The 25,540-nt window shown below is 43.9% G+C and overlaps 1 protein-coding gene across 1 annotated transcript in view; it reads right to left on the bottom strand.

Moving 5' to 3' along the window:
* The window catches only part of SESN3 (sestrin 3), an 84,906-nt gene that overhangs the window by 23,242 nt on the left and 36,124 nt on the right, over window positions 1–25,540 (bottom strand). The window contains exon 2 of the mRNA XM_018552943.1: window positions 5,682–5,744. Within this exon, the coding sequence (XP_018408445.1) occupies window positions 5,682–5,744 (63 nt within the window). The remainder of the gene's footprint in view (window positions 1–5,681; window positions 5,745–25,540) is intronic.

Below are 25,540 nucleotides of genomic sequence, written 5' to 3'. Positions count from 1 at the left end.
TAATGTGACCGCAGAGAGGGAATTGCTTTAATTGGACCGTGCACTGTGCAGCACTAACAAGCAGAACCTCTTTATATATTAAAGTGACATTAAACCCTCAGATTCTTTTACATAAAACAATACTGTAATGTGTGCCTTACTGTAATCCATGGTTGTTTCCCTTCTCTTTGCTGCTCTTCCTTTTAAATCCTCATGTCTTCTCATGCTGGGGGAGAACTTCTGTTTTGCAGCAGACTGCCTTGTCTCTGGAATGTATACATGGTGTCCGTGTGCAGGTTCACAACCTGAGCCAGCACTACAGGAAGAGGCACTCAGCTGCAAAGGGAAGTTCTCCCCCAGCATGAGAAGAAATACAGATTTAAAAAGGAAGAGCAGCAAAGAGAAGGGAAACTACCATGGATTACAGTAAGGCACACATTACAGTATTGGTTTATGTTAAAAAATCTGAGCGTTTAATGTCACTTTAGGCAAACAAAGAGACCCTTTATACATACATATAATAATGCAAACTACACACAGAAACATTTAACATACAGTGATAAAAGTCATTGTCTGTCCAGAATAAAAAAAAACTGAATCCACTCTCCCCTTCTACAGATGGATACTTACCTCATTATGACAGCTGAGGTTCTGCTGTTTGTTTACATCCAGCGCAGCAAGTTGTCACGGTCTTGGCCACCCCTTCTCAATTCAGCCTCCATAGACTTCTATGGGACTGTCTCCAATCATTCCAGGCCTTAGGACACCGCTCCAATGAAGTCTATGGATCACTAATGTGCAGGTGCAGCTAGGACAGACTTGCAATGCTGCATGTAAACAAACAGCAGGAACGTGCCCATCAGATTGAGGTAAGAATGCATCTATGGAGGTGGAAGGCGGGTTAGGTTAATTAAGGGGAAGGTGGCAAAAAGGATGCACTTATCTTTATGGGGTCTATTTATAAGACCCAATATCGCCCGTGTGGTGGTGGGTGCAGTACAGATTGGATTGCAGTTGTGGGACTACAGAAACAGACCCATACAGGTCTCTATGGTGTAATAATGGCAAAGTAAAAATCAATCTTAAAATGGCTATGGCACCCAAAGAAAGTCTTGAAGCTATGTCAAGGTATTGGAGCTTCCAAACTGCTCAATGCAGCATCTGAAAAACATGATCATTCGGGTTCCCAACCAAGACAACCCTGCTAAGCAGAGTACCCATAGGATTTCCACTTCATAACAAAAATCAAAATCCTCTTTAATTTGTCAAACTATCAATGATCTACACTATTTGGTCAAACCAATGTGGACACCTCTGGAAATTACAGAGTTCAGGAGTTTCCAGTGAAGGGCGCTGATAATGCTACAGCATACAAAGTTATCTTAGACAACTGTGCACTTCCTTCCTCGTGGTAAAAGACCATTTTCTGTACCAGCCAGCCCCATCAAGACATGGTTTGGTGAGTTTGGTGTTGAGGAACCCAAATTACCTGCACAGATTCCCGATCCTAACCCTATTCATCACATTTGGATGGACAATTGTGCGCTTGCAACATTGTGGTAACAGTTTGGTGAAGTCCCTTTTCTGTCCCAGCATTGTTGTGCCCCTATATACAAAGCCAGCTCCACAAAGTCAAGGTTTGAGGAGTTTCACAACCTCAACCCTAATACACTTGTTTGGGGTGAATTGGCATGCCGACCACCGGCAGGTCTTTTCATCCATCATCAGTACCTGAGCTCACAAATACTCAACTGGTTGAAAGGGCCGAAGTTTCAACACACACATTCCAAAATTTTGTGGAAAGCCTTTCCAGAAGAGTGGAGGCTATTACAGCTACAACGGGGAGGGGGCAAATCTATATTAATGCCCATTGTTTTGGAAAGAGATGACCAACATTTACGTGTCCACAAACTTATGGCCATAGAACATAATAATAGGGTCATGTGATCACAAACATGTGGCCATAGGACATATTACTAACAGTAAATGATATGTACAAGTTAGCAAGCTGAACTTCCTGCTGAAATTCCAGGCAACCAGGTAAAATTGCAGCAGAAATAAATTTAGGTGAATTATTTTACCTCCCTAAAATCTTGTAATTCCATGTACTACCTTGTACTACCAAATAGCACAGCTGGCTGGGTACCTGATCTCCACTATAGTGAAGCTTAGCCAAGGAGCTGGCCACTGAGCCTACCAATTGGACAAGTTAAAGGCAACATCACACTGATGAGGTCATCTCCCTGCTCACTCTTACCCTCAGTAATCGCCAAGTATTAGATTGGCTGCATTGCGCAATGTAGCAAGATTACATAAAGCAGATATAAAGACAACTTCAAGTATTTGTATTAGCTTTTGTTTAAAAATACATTTTATTAACCACATAACAGCATTAAACAGTGTTCTATTTTTAATGTTTGTTCCACGTCTAGCTTAAAGCTGAACTCGGGGAAAAGAGCCCCTTGCAGCGGGTCCCCCCTCGTCATTGCAAAGGGGTCACTGCTTATTTTTCCTAGGTGATGCTCCTGCAGGCTTTCTCCTCTTTGTGTGACCAGTACCCGAATCTTCTCCCCTTTGCTGCCCGACCATTCGCAGCTCTCTGACCAGTAGCCCGGCATTGTACAGAAAGGCCCCAGGGCCCAGAGCGGTGGAAGAAAGCACCGGCTGCCTATGACAGCAAGGAATAAGACAAGTATATAACCTTAATCATGTCCTTGGCAAAATGTTCCGCTTTAAATACCGCATCCACTGACAATAAAAATATAAGAGACAGTTTTAAGATTTATTGTAGTGCACATTCATTGTAATTCTTGTCCCTTTTACGGCCCATCTGGGAGTATTTTTAGTTAGAATGTAAACACAGAGCCTATATTCTCCACTGGACTGGAGCTGCAAGCTCAGCAGGCCCCTCACTTTACCAGACAAACCCAGTGACCTCAATCGCACAGAAACTGGAGAATTATAGAGAGCGGAGGGGGGACGAGGGGGATTTATCCTTACCTCTGCTGTAAATTAAAGGGCAACTCCCGGCCCTAACAAAGTCTATGTCCAGCTTCTGGTTTTGGATAGGGAAGGGGAGAAATTAGAACCCCTGTTGGTTTTTTTTTTAATACTATCCATTTTGGCTTCTGGGATTTGAGCTGAACACAGTTGAAACATGCGTTCTTTAGTTATTAAAAGACTTTAAAAGTAACAACATCTTCCTTTGATCCACCAAACTCTGTTTTGGCATATGGCAGCATAGTACAGGGAAGACAACCCCAACAATTCATTAGTCTCAGTGCCAATGCCACCCCCTTCTCTTTGGATGCCCACCCAGTGCCACCTGATTCATGCATGGGATCAGACACTCTGCATGCCAAACTAAAACTGAACTCCAGACAAACAGCTAAATACATACCCCGAGCTGACTAAACAGGTCAACGGATGTGTCATTGTATTCAGATCCAGGCACCTCTTCCAAATAGCTGAGCTCTATCAGTGACCTCACGTTTGTTTGCTGCTGTTAAGCAACATAGATAGGTCACTGACCTGCCTCTAGTTTGCGAATGGACATTGCAGGAGCGGCAGCAAATTCATGAGGTCATCACTTGACTTTCCTCCTGCAAGTAGGTTCAAGCTGCAGACTGACAGCACTGTGCAAAGCAACAGTGCTCTGATTGACTCAGAGTACTGGCCTACCCTCTCCCTGTGCGAGTACTGGGCTATTTATTGATTATTTTCATAATTGGTTAGCTGATTATTTTGTTGATTAATTAGATTAAAAAAAATTAAATACCATCCTTAATTTAAAATTAAATACATAAATACAGAGTTACAAACATAAAGTTTACTTCAGAATAAAACTGTATGCACAATTTTTTGCAATCGCACAGCACCGCTGCCAGGGACTTTTTTGTGTTTTTTTTTAAAATTCTTTTTCTATGTGATTTTTTTTTCTATGCCTAATTTAATTTTTTTGACTTTTTTTTTTTTTTACACTTAACTTTATTGCCATCACATAGGGGACTAAGAAGCCCCCTAAGTGATAGCCAATTTACATGACAGCTCCTCTTAATGGAGACATCAGTGGTCTCCAAGACCCCTAATGTCACCTAGGCACCCCCAGAGATGCTGATGAAGTAGAGATCTGTAGCCGGGAATGGCAGCTGAATGCGGAAGTGACGTAATATACATCACTTCCTGCATTCGGGGATCGGAGAGGAGATCAGAAGGAGATCGTGTACTGAACTCCTTTTGATCTCCGATCACAGAGCCGTCGTGCCGGTCCTGGCCCGCACCTGGCACCGATGGAGGGGGCGCACACCCACACGCACAATGCAAGCGATTGGGCGTCTCTACAGATGCCGGAACGCTTGCTGGCTGTCTACATTTTAGGCAGTTTTCCCACTCGAGCGCACGCTAGGTGGTGTGCACGGGGGGGGCGGGGAAGGACGTTTTAAGATGGCCACCCACATCTGGAAGGCTCCTGTCCAGCCGATTTTGAATGCCCGGCGGACGCAGTTAAAGCTGAACTCCAGGCAAAAAGCCAAATACAGAGATCAAATACATACCAAGGAGCTACTTCACCTCACAAACTATTTACATTTCTGTCCAGCCCAGTCCCGATGCAGTTAAGTAACATTTACAGGTCTTGTCCCTCCCAAAGGCTGTGAATGGACAGCAAAAAGAGAAGCAGTAGACTATTGAGGGCATCTCTCTGTCCCTTTGTTCTCTTCTCCTCTGAGCACACCCCTTGTTAGCACTACAGCATGCCTGATTAGCTAGCTCCTTGTGGTGCTTCTCTGTCTCCCATTCTGAGCTCTGCTGTATGGGAATTGCAGGAGCCTGAAACCAGGTCAGATTCAGGTTCTTAAATGAAGGCAAATTAAAAAAAAAAACAACTTACTATTGCAGTGGGGCTACCCCCCCGGCACTGCAAGGGTTAAGTGCTCATTTTGGTCTAGTGCAGGGGTAGGCAACCTTGGCTCTCCAGCTGTGCTGAAACTACAAATCCCATAATGCTTCTGCCTCTGGGAGTCATGCCTGTGGCTTGCAACGCCTTATAGGATTTGTAGTTTCAGCACAGCTGGAGAGCCAAGGTTGCCTACCCCTGGTCTAGGGGCTGGAATATAAGCAGATTTACTTACCTGATCCTGGCTGCAGCCTCTTCTCCCCCAGGCTACGGTGGTCTAAAGATCACTGACATCATTACGTCTTATGCAGGCCCATTCACTTGCATTAGGCGTGAGGGCGTCAAGTGACATTCCACAGCCAGAGCGTAGGGGTAAAAAGGTGAGCGCTGACCGGTACAGGAGCCGGGGATCTGGTAAGCATATCTGCTTTGAGCCCCTTAGACAAAATGAGCATTTAACCCTTGAAGTGCGGGGTAGCCCCCACTGCAAGGGTACGTTTTTTATTTGCCCAAAGTTCTTCTTTAAACTGCTTGCATTAAAAATAAATGTAATGATGTGTTAATGATTACAGAGCTGGGTTCATTTGTGTCTTTTAGATCTTCTGGAGTTAAGCTTTACACTAATTGAATAAAAAAATGAATACATTCTGGACATTTTAATTAATCTATTAGTTTATTAGTTGTATTGGAAAGCTTCCCTAGAGCTTCTCTTTAATCTCATTGAAGAGGGCAGATTGCAGCAATGACTTTGTGCATTCAGCGTGATCCTGACCCTTCACCACTATCACGTTACACCGCTCAGCGTTACCTCTTTTTCAGGTATAAAGGCACTTGGTCCTCTTGATGGTTGAGAGATTATGATTTTCTTATCCTAAAATAGAATGGACAAAAGGGCTTATAGCATACTGAATAAAAGATCTTTCCTGACCACTATCAGCAGATATTGAAACAGGTTTAAGATTTTAATGGCTATTGTGTGCATAGAACATAGAAATGACAGCAATGTATAATAGATCGGGAGTCCCACCAGAAGTGATTCCAGCTATAGGTGGAGGGAGCTGGTCTGGGTTCACCAGTTGGTTGGCGCCTAGACCTCCAGACCACAGCCCCTTGCATCTGTTATAGAAGGGGTAGGTAGGCAAACTCCGGCTTTCCAGCAGTGGTGCATTTACAAATCCCAATAGGCTTTGCAAGACTCTGACAGCCATAGACTTGACTCCCAGAGGCAGGTGCATCATGGCATTTGTAGTTTCATCTCAGCTGGAAGGCCGGAGTTTGCCTACCCCTAGTACTATAGTATAGAGCAAATAAAATATCCATCAGACATCCCTTGTAGGAGTTGCAGCATTCTTGTAGACCCGGGAACACAAGAACGGAGATCTCAGAAGTCCTCGAGAGGTAGAAGATTTGTTAAATGCCAGAAGGATGTCAAATACTACCTTCTATATCTCAGGCTTGCACATTGCCAATGCAGTAGATGCTACAGAGTTCCTTCAAATGTGGTTCTGGTCCACCTTTGACCAGCTCCTGGGCTGGTTTTGATCTAATCCTGAGCTGCTTATGCTTTCCCTTTAACATCACTGGCGAGAAAACAAATTCTGACAGAAACATATGCCTTTGTACACAAACCCTTAGAGCGTGAATACCCCAAGAATTAAAATGTAATACATTGCAGCTTTCTAGCCCTTAGATGTGGCATCTGCATTAGTTCGCTTTTTTAGGCTTTTTCCCCCTTTATTTTCACCTGGTGATCCCGCCAGTAACACACTTCCTGCCCTGGGGTGACTACACTAACTTGCCATACTGTATCTATGGAGTAGCAGCATTGTCACCCCTAGAAAGGACTACAATAACCCCCCTCCTCTTTTCCATACCATAGAGTGTATGAGTTCTGTAGTCGTCAGAGATAACTGGGCAGGACTACAATAACCTACCCTCTTCATGACAGAGTGGAGGAGTTCTGTGGTCCTCAGAGACCGTTGGACAGGATTACAATAATCTCCCCTCTCCTCTTTTCCCTAACAGAGTAAAGGGGTTCTGTAGTCCTCAGAGATAGCTGGACAGAACTAAAATAACCTTCAGTCTCCTCTTTTTTATAACAGAGTAAAGGGGTTCTGCAGTTCTCAGAGATAGCTGGAAACACAGACAGTGAGCACAGGAAGTTATCAGCTGACAAGATTTCTGGCAGGATCGACAGGTATTTGTTACACTTATTGAACATATATAGGAAAGACTTTCAATTGTATATTTAACGAACCAAAAGAAGAAGTAGTCATTGTTAGGGTTTCTATACACTTTAAAGAGACTCTGTTGGGGCAAAGTGACAGTTCCTCTTAGTAGAACAATACAGACCCTCCAGTGCTCGGTTCCTCCATCTGAGCCAGGAGTCCATTTCCGGTAGAAGCTCAGTGTTGGGTGGTGTCAGAGCTCACACAGTTAATGACTTCTTCCCTTTCCTCATGTAACAATGTTCAGTGACTCAGGCCCGGGCACTGCATCCTGGGAGGTCACATACTCCTCTGTAACTGGAAGGACCAGGTATCTCCCCAGGGCTCTGATGAAGTAATGGTGGAGCTCAATGGTGGGCCTGAACGTGTGTGGGGTTGTGTATTCCTCAAAGGGCAACGGTACAGAGTCTTTTTAATGTTACTTAATCTTCCTGCAACATGAGAAGTGAGATTCCACGAAGTCTCCTGGAGAAGAACCTGATCACTGGAATCCTCGAAACACATGAGAAGCCAGAGGATGAGTCAACCCATCAGAATCTTCCCATACCCAAAATATCAGATGGACCCCCCCAAAAGATCTCATTCATCAACATTCATTATAACATCTTCATTATATGTCATTCATTCCAAAAGATTTCAAATGATCTACCTTCTAATCTCTTTTGGCCAGGTTCACACCTAGGCGATTCAGATGCCGAGCTGTCTTCTCGCAGTGATCACGCAACTGTTCATTGTAAACCGCGCGATTGTCACACGTTTTTCAATGCATAGAGATGTCTATGGGACCCAAACCGCTCGATAATAGCTCCTGCACCGCAAAGGTGTGAGCAGCCTCCATTGACTTCAATGCGAATCTGTGTTTTGCGCAATAAATCGCCTAGGTGTGCACCTGGCCCTTAAAGTAGCTGCAAATTCTGATTGATTGACATCTAGTTTGCTAAACTATTGTGTATCATTCAAAAACACCATTTAAATAAAATCCTTTACAACTTTTTTTCATCCTTTGATGCATATCAGTGCTGCTTATCTCCTCCGGACTATTTGCAGCCCCTTCCTGTCTACATGCAATGCAGCAATGGCTTTATAGCACTTCTCAGGGGTTTCCTGACGGTGACAACAGTAGACCATTCCTGTGTAATGTGTGTTGAAATGGCCACTCGTAGTGTCCACTGGAAGCTCCTGTGACAGGGTGATAATCCAGAAGTTTGGGGACAGGGCGTTGTCACACTATACCAGGAAGTGCCTAAACAAGGACCTCCATGGCAGGATCACCAGGTGCTATTTTATCAAAAGTTGCAGATTTGAAAATACTAAAAAAACAACTTTGGAAATGACATCAACATGTGAAAGCTTAGAGGAGATTTTAGTGGTTAGGTTTCCATCTACTTTAAAGCTGCCCATACACCTGCCGATTATCGCACAATAATCGCGGGTGATCCCGCAATCGTACGATAATCGTAAGGTGTATGGGCAGCGTGCGACCGCATTTACTGTACGATCGCACGATTTTCGTATTACGAGCACGTTAGAAAACAACAGGTTGGTAGCACGATCGCAAGACGAAAGCCGCACGGCACGAGGTGCGCAAGCGCACACTGCCCGCTCACCATTGCAATCATCTGTAAGCCCTCCTGTAAGTGGGGAGGACTTGCGATGATCACAAGTACGATCTGCTTGTCCATGATGGGCAGATCGTACGAACTTTGAATCACCTTTCAACCTTCGCACAACGAAAGTCATGCAATGGTTGTAAGGTATACGGCCGCCTTTAGAGAGATTGCATTCCTCTGCATTCCTCTATTGTCATGAGCCACGGACGGCGTTCTCATTGTGGATTTCTGGGATCCCTTTCTGAATTCTAATTCTGTTCTCAAGGATATTCGATATTGGATGGTGCCAGGGAATACTAAAATTCAGATTCCAGAAGCATTCCAGGCATATTAAAGGTTAACCCTTGCGGTGGGGTGATATCGATTCCAATCATGGGGTCAAATTGACAATCAATTCCGACTGCAATGGCGGAAAAAAAAGTTGAAGGAGCTGGATGGAAATTTTTTCTCGAACTAATGTGCACCACTGGTTCCCGAGACGGTTGATGGAGATAACATTATGTAAAAGAGTCAATAAGGACAATTAAGCTGGCCATATACCAGGAGGAATTTGTACCAAATTTGTTTTCAAAACATTTGTTTGATTTTCTGATCATGGGGTCAATTTGACAAATGAACGTTCCGAAAACGAATTTTGTACAAGATTCTTCTGGTGTATGGCCAGCTTAATTGTCCTTATTGGCTCTTTTGCATAATGTTATCTCCATCAATGTAAGCCCTCAGGGGCAGGGCCCTCCTTACCATCCTGTCTTCAATTGTATTGTGATTGTAATGTCTTCCTTATATTGTAAAGCGCTGAGCAAACTGTTGGCGCTCTATAAATCCTATATAGATGTTTTTTCCCTGAAAATAAGACACTATCTTATATTTTTTTGGCTCAAAAAAACACACTAGGTATTATTTTCGGGGTAGGTCTTATTTATTAATTTTTTTAATGTACAACAATCCACACTTATTCATGTACAACAGTCTACATATATTCATGTACACAAATATGGTGATAAGGGGTTCCGTACCTTTTCAAGAGCAAGTTGCTAACCAATCGCTGTCCAGAATGAGCGAAGCGCACTTTCACTATCGATTCCTCACAGGCGGAGTGCATTTGGTATCACTCCGCCTGTGACAGGAGGCGGCGCTATAGAGGAAGCATCGGCTTATGCGGCTCTGCTCCCTCCGCTGCCGCCTCGCTTCCTCTAGCGCTGGCTTCGTTTGCACCGCTGATTCTCTCCTGCCTCTCTTCAAGTTCCTCCTTATGCCACCACCGGCCCTGGGAATGGTCACAACTAGGTCTTATGCTTTAGCAATTCCCAAAAATAGTACTAGGTCTTATTTTCGGGGAAACAGGGTAATAATAATAACCATCCATCCCGCTCCTTCGATTTTTTTCCCCCGTCACTGCAGTCGAAATTAATTGTCAAATTAACCCCGTAATTAGAAAATTGAACAAATGTTCCAAACACAAATTTGGTACAAAATTCTCCTGGTGTATGGCCAGCTGAATTGTTCTTATTTACTCTTTTACATAATGCAATCTCCATCAACCATCTCACGAACCAATGGGGCGCCTTCGCTGCCAATGAGGTGATAGTTTTATCACCAGGTTGATGGAAATGTTCTTACTCCTCCTCACTGTAGAATCTGCTGTGTCTACAAGGAATTCTGCAAGTCACCGTGCTAAAGGTCCGTGTCAGATGAGTTTATGACAGGTGCTCACATAACACAAGACCTTATCTTAGACTTGCTAAGGAGCTCCAGATTGTCTGTCATTCCAGGTCACTGCACGTTATTCCCCCTTCACCCACAGGAAGGTGTGTCTGAGCCGTCCAATAGCCTAAGGGTCCGTATTACACCCCCAGATGGAAATCTATTTATTTCATGAGCTGAATTACTACGGCTATCAGAGCTCTGCTACTACAAACTACCTGGCTGAGAACTTGGCTAGAAAATATGTAACGTGCCTATAGACACTAGAGCAGTGGTGGGCAACTCTGGCCCTCCAGCTGGGCTTTAACTACAATCCCAACATGCCTCTGCCTCTTGGAGTCATGCCTGTAACGGTCAGTCTTGCAATGCCTCATGGGACTTGTAGTTGCACAACAGCTGGAGGGCCAGAGTTGGCCACCCCTGCACTAGAGGGTGACAGCTGGAAGAACACAGCTATCACTGTATGTAGAGCGCGGCCTACAACAGTGATTTTCAGCATCCCTCTTGATATTAGATATGGATACTTGCTGGACCAATATACACTGCCTGGGCCCAAAAAAAAGTCACACACTCATTGGACCGACTTTAGCACATTCCCCATGGCATCGTTTCCATAATCTTATACAATGTCACAACATTTATTTCCATCCAGAGTTGTATTCATTTTTCACCAAGACCTTGTAATGATGATGAGAGAGTCAGAGCTCTGTGTAAAGTCTTCTCCAGCACATCCCAAAGATTCTCAATGTGGTTAAGGTCTGGACTGTGGTGGCCAATCCATGTGTGACAATGACCTCTCATGCTCCCTGAACCACTTTTTTACAATCTGAACCCGATGAATCCTGGCATTGTCATCTTGGAATAAGTCCAATGTGCCATCAGGCAAGAAAAAATCCATTGATGGAAAAACCTGGTTATTCAGTATATTTGGGTAGACAGCAGACCTCATTTTTTGGGGACATAACATTGCTGAAGCCTAGACCTGGCCAACGGAAGTGACCCCCATAGCTCTTACCTATGTGCTTAGGTAAATCCAGGTGGTGAGGTTTAATTTTGGCCAGGTAGTGTGTGTTCCTGGAGTTCTTCTTCAATGAATACAGATCTGCATTAATTTGAGTATTTTTTTTTTTTTTTCCTGGAAATCTGTTTTAAACAATTTAAAGATATTACAAAGAAAAGAAATGTGCTGAAGGTGATCACACACCTACACCTACGTAACAAGGTGAGAACCCTTATGTAGGAGAGTCTAGGTTGTCATGCAATGTTATTATACAAGAGTTCCTCCAACGCTTAGATCTGGTTTCATCTCAATCTTCAATACAGAATACTCTTTTTTTTTTTTTTTTAAAAAGCAACTTTTAAAAATGTTGCCCGTACAGGAGCGCAAAGGATTCTGGGAGTGGGAGAAATGCCAGTGAAACTTTACAGTCAGATCAGATTGCAGAGGCTGTGACAAGTAACTTATTTATCTCTACACAAGGCAGAGCTTTTTTTCTCCGATCGGAGCGGGGAGCTTTCACAATAAAATGAAACAAGCTGTGATTTGGCCTCAACGCTTTTACAAAAGGATATCATTGCACAAACCGGAGGCTCAATAGCATGAGTTCCATGACCTTGGCCTTGTCACAGCGTACAGATAAAGCCCAGTGCTTCTGAGAGCCGCGGATCTACTGTAACGGTTTAACCCCTTCAGGGGTACATGGCGAGAAACCTGTATTCATTAAGGTTCATAATAAAGGGGACTTCTTACTATATATTAAAAAGGGGAGTGCAGGTTGAGGCTCCTCTTCAGCAGACATCACATGACCAAATGCCTAGGCTTTAAGTCACATGACCAACACAGGAGGCAACCCAGAAAAGGAATTCTGTTCTTCTATAACTCCTTAATAATTCACATTGGGTGCCCATTTACACTGATGTTGGTGTTAATGCTCGGTAAAGTTTGCCTTTTATCGTTATACCGCAATGCAGGAAACACAATCAGGATGACTTCTAAAACCTCCGCTCAGCCATGCGCTGGGCAAATGCCGTTTGCACGACGTGCCTACCACTAGATGGAGCCAAGGAGAATAGGATTTATGTTCATCGGCTCCATCTAGCGGCAGGAATGGTGTGGGAGTGCATTTGCACGTCATGCCTACTACTAGATGGAGCCAAAGAGCATAGGATTTACGCTATTTGGCTCCATCCATCAGTGGAAATTACGTGCGAATGGCATTCGCCCAGCATATGGCTGGAGGAAGTTTGGAAGACCATCCCCAATCGGTTGAAGTGACTTTTTTTTTAAGGCCTCTGGTGGCAAAATTGAATGGCCCTCTGCACAGAGGTTGTCAAGAGGTGGTTGAGCGGCAGAATGCAGATGTTCAGGAGACGATACTGCTGCCACCTATATGGATGCCGGAGGGGGAGAGAGGCTGTGGGGACCGGTCTAGCAGTCAGGTTTGGGCGAGTATATCTTTGTTATTTTGGACCCTAGACCAAGCCGAGCACTCAATCCTTGCAGTGTTGGGGGTAGCCCCACTGCAAGGGTTAAGTTTTATTCTGCCCGGAGACCTTCTTTAAATACAAAGCTTCAGCAAAGAAATGACATTCAGAGGCCCCTCTACAGGACTTACTGGTTGCAGACATTTTTCTTATCCTCTATTAGAGAATGGCAGGATCTGCATAGCTGGTGAATGTTTATTTTTGTGCCCTGGGCATCATAAGTCAACCTCGTTCCATCGTTTATGAATGCGCAGCGGACAAAGGTTCCGGCCTGGGATTGCTAAGCAACAAACTCCTTTTCAATGCCACAGAAAAGCGTTATGGGTACAAAATCCATTTTGACATTCTACCGAGATCCTCGGAAAGCTGCCGAATTCTTAGAACTGTCACTACTTTAGCAAACCTGCCCGCTAGGAAGCCACATTTAATGGCATCATTACCGATGGACTAATGACAGGCTTAAGCACGCCATAAAATGAGCACGTTAATATCTCGCTCTGTGTGTACTCTGCGTTTGCACGCAGTTATAAAGTACACTCCAGCCTTTCCATTAAAGCGTGTGCCAAGCCTTGTTATCAGCGCAGAGATTAGGTCATATCAACTATTTCACAGATTATACAACGGAAGACTATGGCTGCAAGATGGAGCCCCTTCCCTTCCTCCTGTGCACTTTCACTTGGGTGCAAAATGGGTCTGTTTACTTGGAACATCATTTCACACTGCACTGCAAAAGTAGCTGTCATACCCCTGAGAAAATCCACCCCACTACAAATCATGGGAGACAATAAAATCTATACATGTCTCACCCGTATTACAGCATTTCCCACCTCCGAGATTGTATACCCATAACAGGAGGATAGCACAATGGATATTAGCACACCAGGTTTTTTTTTTTGTTTTTTTTTTAGGTATCATTAAAGGATAAGTTCACCTTTTGCACAAATAAAGAAATGCATATGTTTGGAGGCTAACTAGTTAGCCGGGATTTGTGGGAGGAGTCTGCGCTCCCACAGCCTCCTTAAGCTGGCCGCACAGGCTCCTCGGGACGCAAGTGGTTTCCAGCGTGACCAACGCGCCCTTCCCCTTTCTTTCACCAACACATACTCAGAGTAAGCCCCCTTATTGGAGTACTGTCCACCCGGACCATGGCACACCTCAGGTCAGTATGTTTGTTAGTCTATTTTGTTTCCCGGGGACAGGTGGTAAACACGTCCATGAGTCATCGGCTTTCAGGCATCAGCAGTGCCGGGCCGGGCCGTGAGGGCACATTCCCGTGCACAGGTAAGCAGCCTCCGATTACAATTAATAATATATATAAAACAATACGCATTTCTTTAATATTTGCATTCAAGCCAGGAAAGCATTGTGATCATTCGATCCGGGCTGGGAGAGAATGTGCAGAAGCTCAGACTTTTGCACATTCTCTCCCAGGCAGAGCCCATACTGAGATACAGAGTTTCAGGACGGCTGGACTTCAAACTGCATTAAATCACCTCATACGTCGTCCAGCCGTCCTCGCTCTAGGAAGATGCGGGAATATGGGCAGCTCTACCGAGAGCGAGGACGACTGGACGCCGTATGAGGTGATTTAATGCAGTTTAAAGGCCTTCCCCCATCTAACTGAAACTCTGTACCTCATTACGAGCTCTGCCTGGGAGAGAATGTGCAGAAGCCCTGATCGAGTGATCACAATTGCAATGCTTTCCAGGCTTGAATGCAAATATTAAAGAAATGCAGATTTTTTATACATTATTAATTCTGCATTTCTTTAATTTTTGCAAAAGGTGAACTTATCCCTTAAAGTGTATTTCCACTTTTGTAGCTAAATTGGGATAACACCTACTTTATATTTGGTATATGTTCCCATTCACATTGCACAGCTTTAAAAACCTTCAGAAATCCAATGGCGGTGACTACATTTTAGAGATATTACTATAATAAAAAAAAAAACACAGGACAGGTTTTCTTTAAAGTGCTGTTATGACAGGTTGCTCGCAGGCCTGATATACTACTGAAACCTTTTGCGTTAACCAAGAATTTTGCATTTTGGAACTGTTGCCAAGGCGGGTTTGGCTCCTTCTGTCGTGTTTACAAGCTAAATTTATACATACGCACAATATATGTTGTAAATTGCTATTTATACCCCTGCAAATCCCATCTGTGCTTCTCAAATTCCCTGTTCTCACAACCACATCTCCTTTCAAGAACGCGGTTTTGCCGTTTTTAGCCTCCTGTGGGTTATCTTGAAATGCAGCGCATATGCATAGATTATCAGCCCGAACGTCACTTACAAAACACAGATAACGTCGCAATAGCTGTCCAGAACACGACCAGAAGACGCCATAAAAACTGAATTTAATGGGAGGGACTGGAGGGCTTTCCCGGGATAATTTAGATGTATTGATGATGACAATTTGACAACGAACCTTAAATAACATTTGCTGGTGGATACTTGTCTAGCTGTTGCCATCTTAAAATCATAAAGTAACTCTTTGATCAGAGAATCATTGGAGCTGCCACAGTGATGGGCCAAAAGGAATGTTAAGGGCAGGCTCAGCATTAAGGCCGTGACACACTGCAGGCGAAGCAGCCTTTGCGAGCAGTGTGTCATGTCATTTTCTCCTGGGCACCTCAGCTGGCGAGAGCTCGCGGAGCTGAGCGTGCCGAGATGAACAATTTCAACTTCAGCCAATCGGCTCGCGCGTATAAACTGGCGCGACGGGATGCGACGTCTGGCCGGTTAAGCACGAGCCGATTGGCTGAAGGTGCAGTCAATCATCTGACTGAACTCAGCTCACACACTGCACGCAAAGCTCCGTGCCGGATAGCTTTGCTTCGCTCTGCACGGCTTCGCGTGCAGTGTGTCACGGCCTTTACAAGGAAGTGTACGAGTCAGCAATTGGCCATGTGAGAAGAGTTCGGGAGACCGTGTGTGCACCTCTAGATGCCTGTACAGGCAGTCCCTGGGTTACATACAAGATAGGGACTTTAGGTTTGTTCTTAAGTTGAATTTGTATGCAAGTCGGAACAGATACATTTTTTAAGTGTAACTCCAGCCAAAATTTTTTGTTTTGTTTTGGATAGCATAGGGAAGGGTCACGTTTGTTTTGCTATCTGTTCCTGTTGTTCAGAAGATTAAAAAAAAATGTTTTAATTTAAAATGACACACCAAAAAAAGTTTTTTTCTATTTTTAATTTTATTAACTTTATTTTTTTGTTTGCATTTTTAATTTTAATTTATTTAACTTTAACATTTTGAAGGGACACAGGCTGCTGCAGCCACAGTTCTCCTAAATGTACCGGCAGCTACTGAACATTTAGGAGAACTGTGGACCCGGTTCGTAAGTACGGATTGTCCGTAAGTTGGACGTCCGTAACACGGGGACTGCCTGTATATCACATCTGCAAGAGTTTGCCCTCCTTCACCCTCCAGACAATAAAAAAAGTCACCATTATAAATATAAGTAAGTAAACCAGGTTTTGCTGCAATCTACACCTTCAGTCCAGAGACTTCCCCCAGTAGATGCCCTCTAATGGCAAGCATCATTCAGCCCACATCCTCTGAGCCCAGGTTGTCATGGGTCTGCCCCGTCCTGTGATTCAACAGTGTCATCTATGTCACTCTGCTTTCCCCTCCTATTAGCATGCTTCCTGGCAGCACTTGACTGGCTCCTTGTACTGCTTCTTCCTTTCACACTCCAGCCCTACTATACAGGGACGGCAAGAGGCTGAGGCCAGGTCAAATTCAGGTGTTTAATAGAGTACTGAACCCGAAGTCCAAGCCTTATCTTTTTTTCCCTCCACAATTGTTGGAAGTTCCCTCTTGTGTTGAAATTGATTACTCTCAATTCCCTGCAAACTTGCATCAGCACAATATAACCCTTTGAAACTGCAGCAGCTATCCTGAGCCTTCCTTTATTTCCTGTCAGAACACCTTCATTTCCTGTGTGAACTCCTTCAATCATCATTAATCCACCCTCCTGCTTATCCATCCTGTCGTTGGCTGGCCTCTCACAGATTTTTGCTTTCTCTACCATCAACCATTTTTGCCCTTCATCATGTGCGGGTGCAATCTATAGGGTTAGAGTCAGTTAGCTGACCTCGGTACTGCCGTCCCCAAGTATTATATAAAACATCATATACCCGGCATCCTTTTAGAAGTACATGCTCATGATTAAATGTGCAGTTGTTGGATTACACTCTATTGAACTGTAATCAAGCAACTGATTAGCAGATTGCACAGCTAGAGTCTGAAGTACCCAGTGGCCACCAGGAAGAATAATGCTGGGGATGCGTTCTTTCACATACCACTCAGGCTCTTGAAAGAGGATTTGAGGCAGGGTGCGGAGATGTTTACAGGTGATTGCTGGCCTGCCACCAAACTCGATCTAATCACAGAGCAAAGACCAGCAGACAGACATAGTGAGGATGTCAGTGGGGCTCAAAAGAGTTATTTCTTGAAAACAAAATTATTTTGTTAAAACATTTTAGTTGCATGTTGTTGGCGGGTGGGGGTAAAAGACGGTATTAGATGCATACAATAAACCTCACTGCTTACAGTTCAGCTTTAAGAGAGGTTAGAAGCACATTAAGTATATGCAATGGGCAACTATGGATGCCACCGTGTATGTGTGTGTATATAGATAGATATATCTATATACACATACATACATATTCAGAGTCAATAGCCACAGACCTCCAAACTTCATGTGGCCTTCAGATTGGCACAACAACAGTGCGTAGAGAGCTTCATGGAATGGGTTTCCATGGCCGAGCAGCTGCATCCAAGCCTTACATCACCAAGTGCAATGCAAAGCGTGGGATGCAGTGGTGTAGAGCACGCCGCCACTGGACTCTAGAGAAGTGGAGACGTGTTCTCCGGAGTAACAAATCACGCTTCTCTGTCTGGTAATCCGATGGGCGTGTCTGGGTTTGGCGGATGCCAGGAGAATGGTACTTGCCTGACTGCATCGTGCCATGTGTAAAGTTTGGTGGAGGGGGGATTATGGGGTGGGGTTATTTTTCAGGGGTTGGGCTTCGCCCCTTAGTTCCAGTGAAGGGAAATCTTAAGGCATCAGCATACCAAGACATTTTGGACAATTTCATGGGAACAGTTTGTGGATGGCCCCTTCCTGTTCCAACATGACTGCACACCAGTGTACAAAGCAAGGTCCATAAAGACATGGATGAGTGAGTTTGGGGTGGAGGAACTTGACTGGCCTGCACAGCGTCCTGACCTCAACCCAATAAAACACCTTTGGGATGAATTTGAGCAGAGACTGCGAGCCCGGCCTTCTCGTCCAACATCAGTACCTGACCTCACAAATGCGCTTCTGGAAGAAAGGTCAAACATTCCCATAGACACACTCCTAAACCTTGTGGACACCTTCCCAGAAGAGTTGAAGCTGTTATAGTGGCAAGGGTGGGCCAACTCAATATTGAACCCTATGGACTAAGACTGGGATACCATTAAAGTTCATGTGCGTGTAAAGGCGTCCCAATACTTTTGGAAATATAGTGTAATATAAATAACAACTATTCATAGAAAGAAGATTTGCCACATTAGAATACACTCATGATACCATTACCATAAAAAAAAAAAAAAATTCTAGCCATGTCTAAAAAGTGCCAGGGCCCCCCACATCCCAACCACCACCTGACCCACTGGAGAGGCAGACTGGCTGAGCTCCACAGGGATTTTGCTTTTTAGGATTATCCAAGCTGTCCCAGCATGCTGGATTTTAATATTGCTCAGTCTTTTGTTCCGCTATTTGAACTCTTGGCATTTGGCATATTACCTATTTCACTACTAAGAGCTGCTGCAATGTAATGTTGGACTGAAGATTTTGTTTTATTTTATTGTTTTTAGGGCAGCAGTCTAAGACCAGATACCTAAGAAATGACCTTGATCAACCTTTCACAACATGCTCCTTTAAATGGATTTCAGGGGGCCAGCAGCAGTCATTCCACCTTGGTCTACAGAAAAGAGCAGTACGCAGCTTTGAACTAAGTAATAGCTTTTGTCTCGTATAAAAGATTGAAAACGTAATAAGGAGAACTATGAGTCGAGTGAAAATCACTCACCCTCCTAGTTCGAGCAGAAGTGTGACAATGAAACTGTCACAAGTCGGATCAATAGAGCGGGAAGTGAGTGAACACATACCGTCGCTCGCTCACTTCTCGATCCTGTCCCTGCAGAGAGCGGTGACTGTCACTCACGGCTCCCTGCAGGGATTTCCCCCCTCCCCGATCCTCCATCGCTGAGTGGAGGAACGGGCGGGCAGGGGGCGGGTACAGCTGGCTCAGCCTCTAGATAGTCAGAGCCAGCTGTCAATCACGCAGCTGGGTGGATCTCGACAGTAATGTCGGGATCCGTCCCGGCTGCGGTGGTCTCGCGGTATACTGAGCTTTGGGTCACGGGACGATGCTAATTTATGTCCTCCCGTGACCCTGAGGAGAACTATGGGGAAAAACACTTACCTCATAGTCCTCCTTTAATGAAGGGAATTATCAAGACGGGAGTAGACAAAATATGGAGCAGCTGTGCACGGCAACCAATCAGCTTCTCTCTTGCATTTTCAAATCTTAACTGAACAAACTAAAGAGAGAAGCTGATTGGTTGCCTTGCACGGCTGCTCCACATAGTGTCTGCTCCAGGTTTTGATAAATTCGCCCTAATTGTGTTTCAAAAGCTTGTTATTGAAGACTGATAAAAGGGATTCGTTTTAAGGGTAACTCTACTTTCATTTATTTACAACTATAGAACATTTTATTTAGAAAAACGCCACTTTTGCTGGAATACTTACCTTTAATCCAGAGCTGCCCCCCTGTAGTACTTGTTCTCCGCTAGTAGATACCATCAGTGGTTCCAGGTTAAATGACAGCCAGCCTCATTCAACCCACTTCCTCTAAGGCTGTCACAGACCCGCCCCCTGAGGGGATGTCATCAAAAAGCCTTGGCTCAGAACAGTACTACACTTTACAGCGCTATACTTTAAATAATGTAATTATATATATATTAGGGCTGTGGAAATTAACGATGAATCGTTAAAATTTCTGATCGATTAAAATAATTTTTATCACTAATGAAAACACTCACCTCTCCACCGGCTTCCGGGAGTCCAGTCGGCGATCCGGTGACGTCGATGTTCTTGATGCCACCGGACTCCTCCCCCCTTCCCTTCGTTAGCCGATGAAGCCACTTGGGCCGGTGAGTTTGCCCAAGAAACTTTCTGCACGAGCGCCAGCCAAGGCATTGGCCTATACACATACAGCAATGAATAAAATGAACTAGGATCACACTAATCCAGCACGTTATTATTCTGAGTGGGGCACGTGAGATTAATAACGTGCTGGATTAGTGTGATCCTAGTTCATTTTATTACTTCATTGCTGTGCTGTATGTGTATAGGTCAATGTAGTTGGATCTGTATGTGCGTTATAATTAATCGAAATTAATCGATTAAAAAAAATTTCGATTAATCGAACACAAAACATTTTAAATCAGTACCAGCCCTAATTATATATACACACACACACACACACATACATACAGTATATATATATATATATAAATATTCTGGACATGCAACAGACCAACACCCACCAAGCCACTGATGCTGTATTCATGGAGATAGGGCAAAAAGTTCACGTGCTCCCCATACTTGGACAAATGCAGCAGTTGTGGAGTTTCAGTGGCGTGTAAAGAGAACCTGTCACTTTGCCCCGAGTAGACACACACATTATTTTTAAGGAACACAGTTGGCCTGGGAACCCAAGGAAAGAGCTATCCCTGTTCAAAGCTTTGCCAGGCTAGTGTACTGCAACAGATGAATTCTTCAATTTACAATGTATGCGCTCCCTGCATCAGTCTTAACAATGACTGTACTCATTGGCTATATTCTAAAACAAAACACTGGGTGCAGCTAACAGATCGGTCTTATTACCAGCATTTGCTGGTAAACAACTGAAGAACACCTTGTTCAGCATTTCGGAAGACAGATATGTGCAAAGACTACAGAAACTGAAAACATCTGTGGTTGTTCACTCTCACCGATACGTGTATATACAACAAGCAAAGTCCAGCGTGCAAGCCGCACATAATTTAAAGGTTGTTATATTTTGTAATTTTACAAAGAACCATTGCTTCGTACGAACCCCCTGCGCCATTTTCAATTGGGTCGGAAGCTGAACTTCAGGCAAGCAACCACGTGCACAGGCGAAAAACACGTATGGAAGCATGGTGACCAGACATTTCTATGCTGCAATAAAGCAACACAGCTAGGTCAAGTCCCCACCCCCAGCTTGTGATTGGACAACAAAGAAGCAGCAACAGACAGATGAGGTTATCTCTCAGCTCCCTCCTCATGTCAGAATGTTCCTCGTCACAGCATGCAAAGCTTATAGTATAAGAAAGTGAAAAGCAGACTTCCTGAGCAGTCACTATTTATCATGCCTCCCATATCTAGCACATGCCACAAGGACTGCGTTGTCCCACAGACACCAATCAGAACCAATTTGAAGAGTGAGTGGTCCTGGTGCATGAGAGTGACATACAGATACTTGTTAAGCAATGTAAGTGCCACTTAACATATTACTTCATGCCCTACAGCTATCTTTAAGTTGTGAACTAATGAACCATTAAACCACAACTTTGTCCTTAAGTTTTGAATCAGGAACACTGCCAACCCTACGAAAAACCCAACTGGTCCCATCTCATCTTACTGGACAGAAAGAATAAAAGAAGGGAGCCGATTGGCAGACATAGGCAACAAGAACAGCTCTTTCTTGTTTGATAAACGAGTCCTACCACAAAGAATACTTGATCTAAAAACTCTTTCACAAAGAATACAAAAAGTGCCGTATTCCTCCAGTGATTAGCAACCATTTGCTTATTGTGCCCACTCGGAGCTCGTTAGTCTGTGTGAAGAATCAAACAAGGTCACGTTAATTAGCCACACAGAAAGCAAGATTAGAGCAGAGGTTTATAATGGAAATAACTGGGGAGGGCTGAGTGGGAGTCTTTCAGAATAGCAAAATCTGTCATATAACTCAACAATTGTGTCCTTCACGGTGAGGACAAAGCACCGCATTGTCTCCAACTGGCACTTAAAGGGGGACACACAAGTACTCAGTGTAGCTTTTCACACATGTGCACTTACACTCTTAAGTAATCAAACACATCAAAGTGCACAAAAACAAGCAAGTGTGAGTGCATTTTTTTCAAGCACATACAACAGACGATCTTAAACCTGAACTCGGGTCAGCTTGCCTCCCACACCCTGTATAGTAACGTTCTAATGCTTGTTTAGTCCAGGGACATGTAACAGAGTTACGTATGTTATTTCTCACACCTGCAGGCTTCTTCCCTGTTGGACACCCCATAAAGCTGCTCTTCTTCGCTGATCATGTGGTCGCCCCCTGGCCGATGTCATCGTAGACAATGCAGAACCAATGGAGCTACCATAGCTGGACTATTCTTATCAGATGAACAAAGCTTTAATGAAAACCGATGACCCTATCAGGATCTGTAGGGGACACTGGAAGAATCCCAAACAAACTTCTTGAACTTTACATAGGCCATGCCCCTTCACTGCAAGGCATGAAAAGATTACCACTTAGCTACCTAAATACTTAACTGCAGCTAGCAATATATATTTTGCCTTGATCCCCCACCCCAAACCTTGGGGTACTTACACTGCACACCCATAAGCTTCAGAGCCGATTGGTGACTATAGATCCAAAAAGTAATTGTGGCATGCTGGTGGGGGCAGGCAGCAGCATACAGAATAAGCAACTTCAAGTATCTTCAGTGGGTATTAGCAGGTGAGTAATGGGTTAACAGAAGTAACATCCATTGCTAGTAGCACCAGCACCCCAATAATCTGAAGAACTACAAGGGGGTGTGCTTATGACAGCTGGTCTGGACAGGAAGAGACTGCGTGACATTGGCTGTAAGGAAGAAACTTTCCATACTTGCAGTGGAGAGGAGAAGCGATGCAGCACAGATTTCTGGATATCAAGCCATTCACTATTGCAGATAGGTAAAAGCTTTTGAAGAGGAAAAATGTAAGAAAAAGTGGTGGGACCCCAAACACCTGCTATTCCCAGAAGCTTCCATGAACAGGCCATATGGATTTCACTTACCTCTGTAGAAAATGTAGGGGTCTCCTTATTCTCCATGTTGCAACAACCTTGTCCTATGTCTATACAAGAACGTTGCCGACAATTTCACTAACTTTATTACTCATCATACTGGAAACCACCCAACACTACCAAAGGAATGGGAAACTCCACCATCTTAAGCATGGGGAATTCGACATATATCCTATTGTATTGATAACTTGTAAGTCTTCAGACTGAAACTAAGCTATTCAGAAAGCCTATATTTCAAACTTTTCTTTCGTTTTTAGAATTTGCTTACATGTTCCCAATTTTGGTCAACAACCTTTCTAAAAGGAAAGCAACGCCTATAGACAGCACACCCCAAGCCATGTATGGAGATCACCTGGTGCAAAACACTGAAGGATTCCAGCACCTTTCTATGACAACTGGACAGGGCAATCCATTAAAAATTAGATATTGTTTTAACTGAGTTTTCTGTCTGATTCAATGCAATAACTTTTAATGCGAAGCCCCTACCACATGCACCCATGAGCCATTTAAAAACTAACTAGACTATTTGCTATGATCTCTCATGTTGCATTATCTAGTAGAATCCTGGAAATGGAGATTTGGAACAATTAAACAATAGGCTGTAAGAACCTTATCTACTTCATCCAATGCCATATGAACCACTACCCATTTCATTCCAACAGACAAGCTTTTGGTTGCTTTGGGCTCCACCATTTTTTTAATGTGTCACAGCAGGAAGGTGGTGCAGGTTGTCATTCAATACGTGCAGAGTTCAGATCCCATGCAGGTACTCTAAATTTCAGTCTGAGCATCAGTCTCTACATCCAGGCACTGAAGTCTCCCGAGACTTGGCTCAGAACTTGTGGCAGCAGGGAATAGATGAAGATGTAGGAAGACTGGGTTTCAGCCCAGTAGGAAGACACTATTGGCTTTTTAAAGAGAGTCAGTATTTTCATATAGCTCCTGCACTGACAAGCTAGACTGTTTGTAAGACTGGGCACACACCTTACAACCATCGCAAGACTTTTGTCTTGCGATGGTTGTAAGGTACTTTAAAAAACGTACGATCTGCCCATCTTGCATAGGCAGATCGTACTTGCGATGATCACAAGCCACGCCCCCTGAGGGGCGGGCTTCCGATGACCGCAATGCCGAACGGGCAGTGTGCGCTTGCGCACACCGGCCCGTCCGGCTTTTATCTTACGAACATGCTACACACCCGCCGAACATCGTACGATGCTCGGCGGGTTTGCAAACATGTTCGTAAGTTTAAAGTCGTGCGACCTTACAGTAGTAGAGGTCGCACGGCTTCCACACACCTTACGATAATCGTACAATCGCGGGATTTCCCACGATTATCGTACGATTATCACAAGGTGTGTGGGGACCTTAAGTGTAGGAACACAATTTTGACCATCCAAGGTGGCAATTGAAAGCAACTCATGTTAAGAGTGCACCTGTTTTTTTTGGTATGGTTTCCATGACATACTTAGGAGAATTGTGAATAATTCTGTCAAGTTTATTACGGTCTGTAACCCCACTGGAGAGATTCACACTTCCTGAACCAGTGGCAGCAAGCCAAGAAATGAGGTGAGGGTTGCCACAGGGAAAAGAAGACACAGATAGCAAACAGCTATGGGACAGAGGTTCTAGACCTTCTCCATTTTACAGAGCAATAGTATTTTGTTCCAGTTTCTTTACCTACAGAATACATTTCTTCTGACTTTGTGTCCCAACAAGAATCAAGGGAAAAGCGCCCCAATGGGAAACAGCTTGCAAACAAAAACGTGATAGAGCTTCTCTCCTTAAAAATTAACTTTAATGTAAATAGTCCTATTAGTGTTTTAGGCATATTCTATCTGGGTTTACTTTGTAGAGATACACTGTCTAAGCCAATTTTTAGGAACACTATACTAATACTGGGTTTCAAAAAGGCCTCAACTCTTTGTGGCACGGATTCCACAAACATTCCTTTGATATTCTGGTCCATGTTGATGTATTTTGGCAAGCTGTGGTCACTGTAGCATCAGTTCTTGGCTTACAGGAGTGGAACCCAACGTGGTCTTCTGATGTTGTAACCTATACACTTTACAACTCGTTGTGTTGTGCATTTTGAGATGCTTTTGCTGCTCCCAGTTGTAAAGAGCGGTTATCTGAGTTACCAAAGCTTTCCCATCAGCTTAAATCCATCTGGCCAATCTCCTCTGACCACTCTCATCAACAAGGCGTTACCATCCGCAGAATTGTTTCCTACTGGATGTTTTTTGTACTGTAGAGTCTGTTGCACTTGAAAATTTCAGATCATCAGCATTTACATCAGTACTCAAACCAGCCTATCTAGCACCAATCACGCCACAGTCAAAATCACGGAGATCTCAACTGCCACCCTTTATTGACGTAAACATTAATTGAAAAACCTGTGCCGTATCTGCATTATTTAATGCATTGTACTGCTGCTGCTGCACGATTGGCTAATTAGAGAGATTATATATATATATATATACTGT

This window comes from Nanorana parkeri, unplaced genomic scaffold, assembly GCF_000935625.1.
Source record: "Nanorana parkeri isolate BGI_ZX_2015 unplaced genomic scaffold, ASM93562v1 scaffold102, whole genome shotgun sequence".
Taxonomy (NCBI): domain Eukaryota; kingdom Metazoa; phylum Chordata; class Amphibia; order Anura; family Dicroglossidae; genus Nanorana; species Nanorana parkeri.
This window is presented reverse-complemented; position numbering and strand designations above follow the sequence as displayed.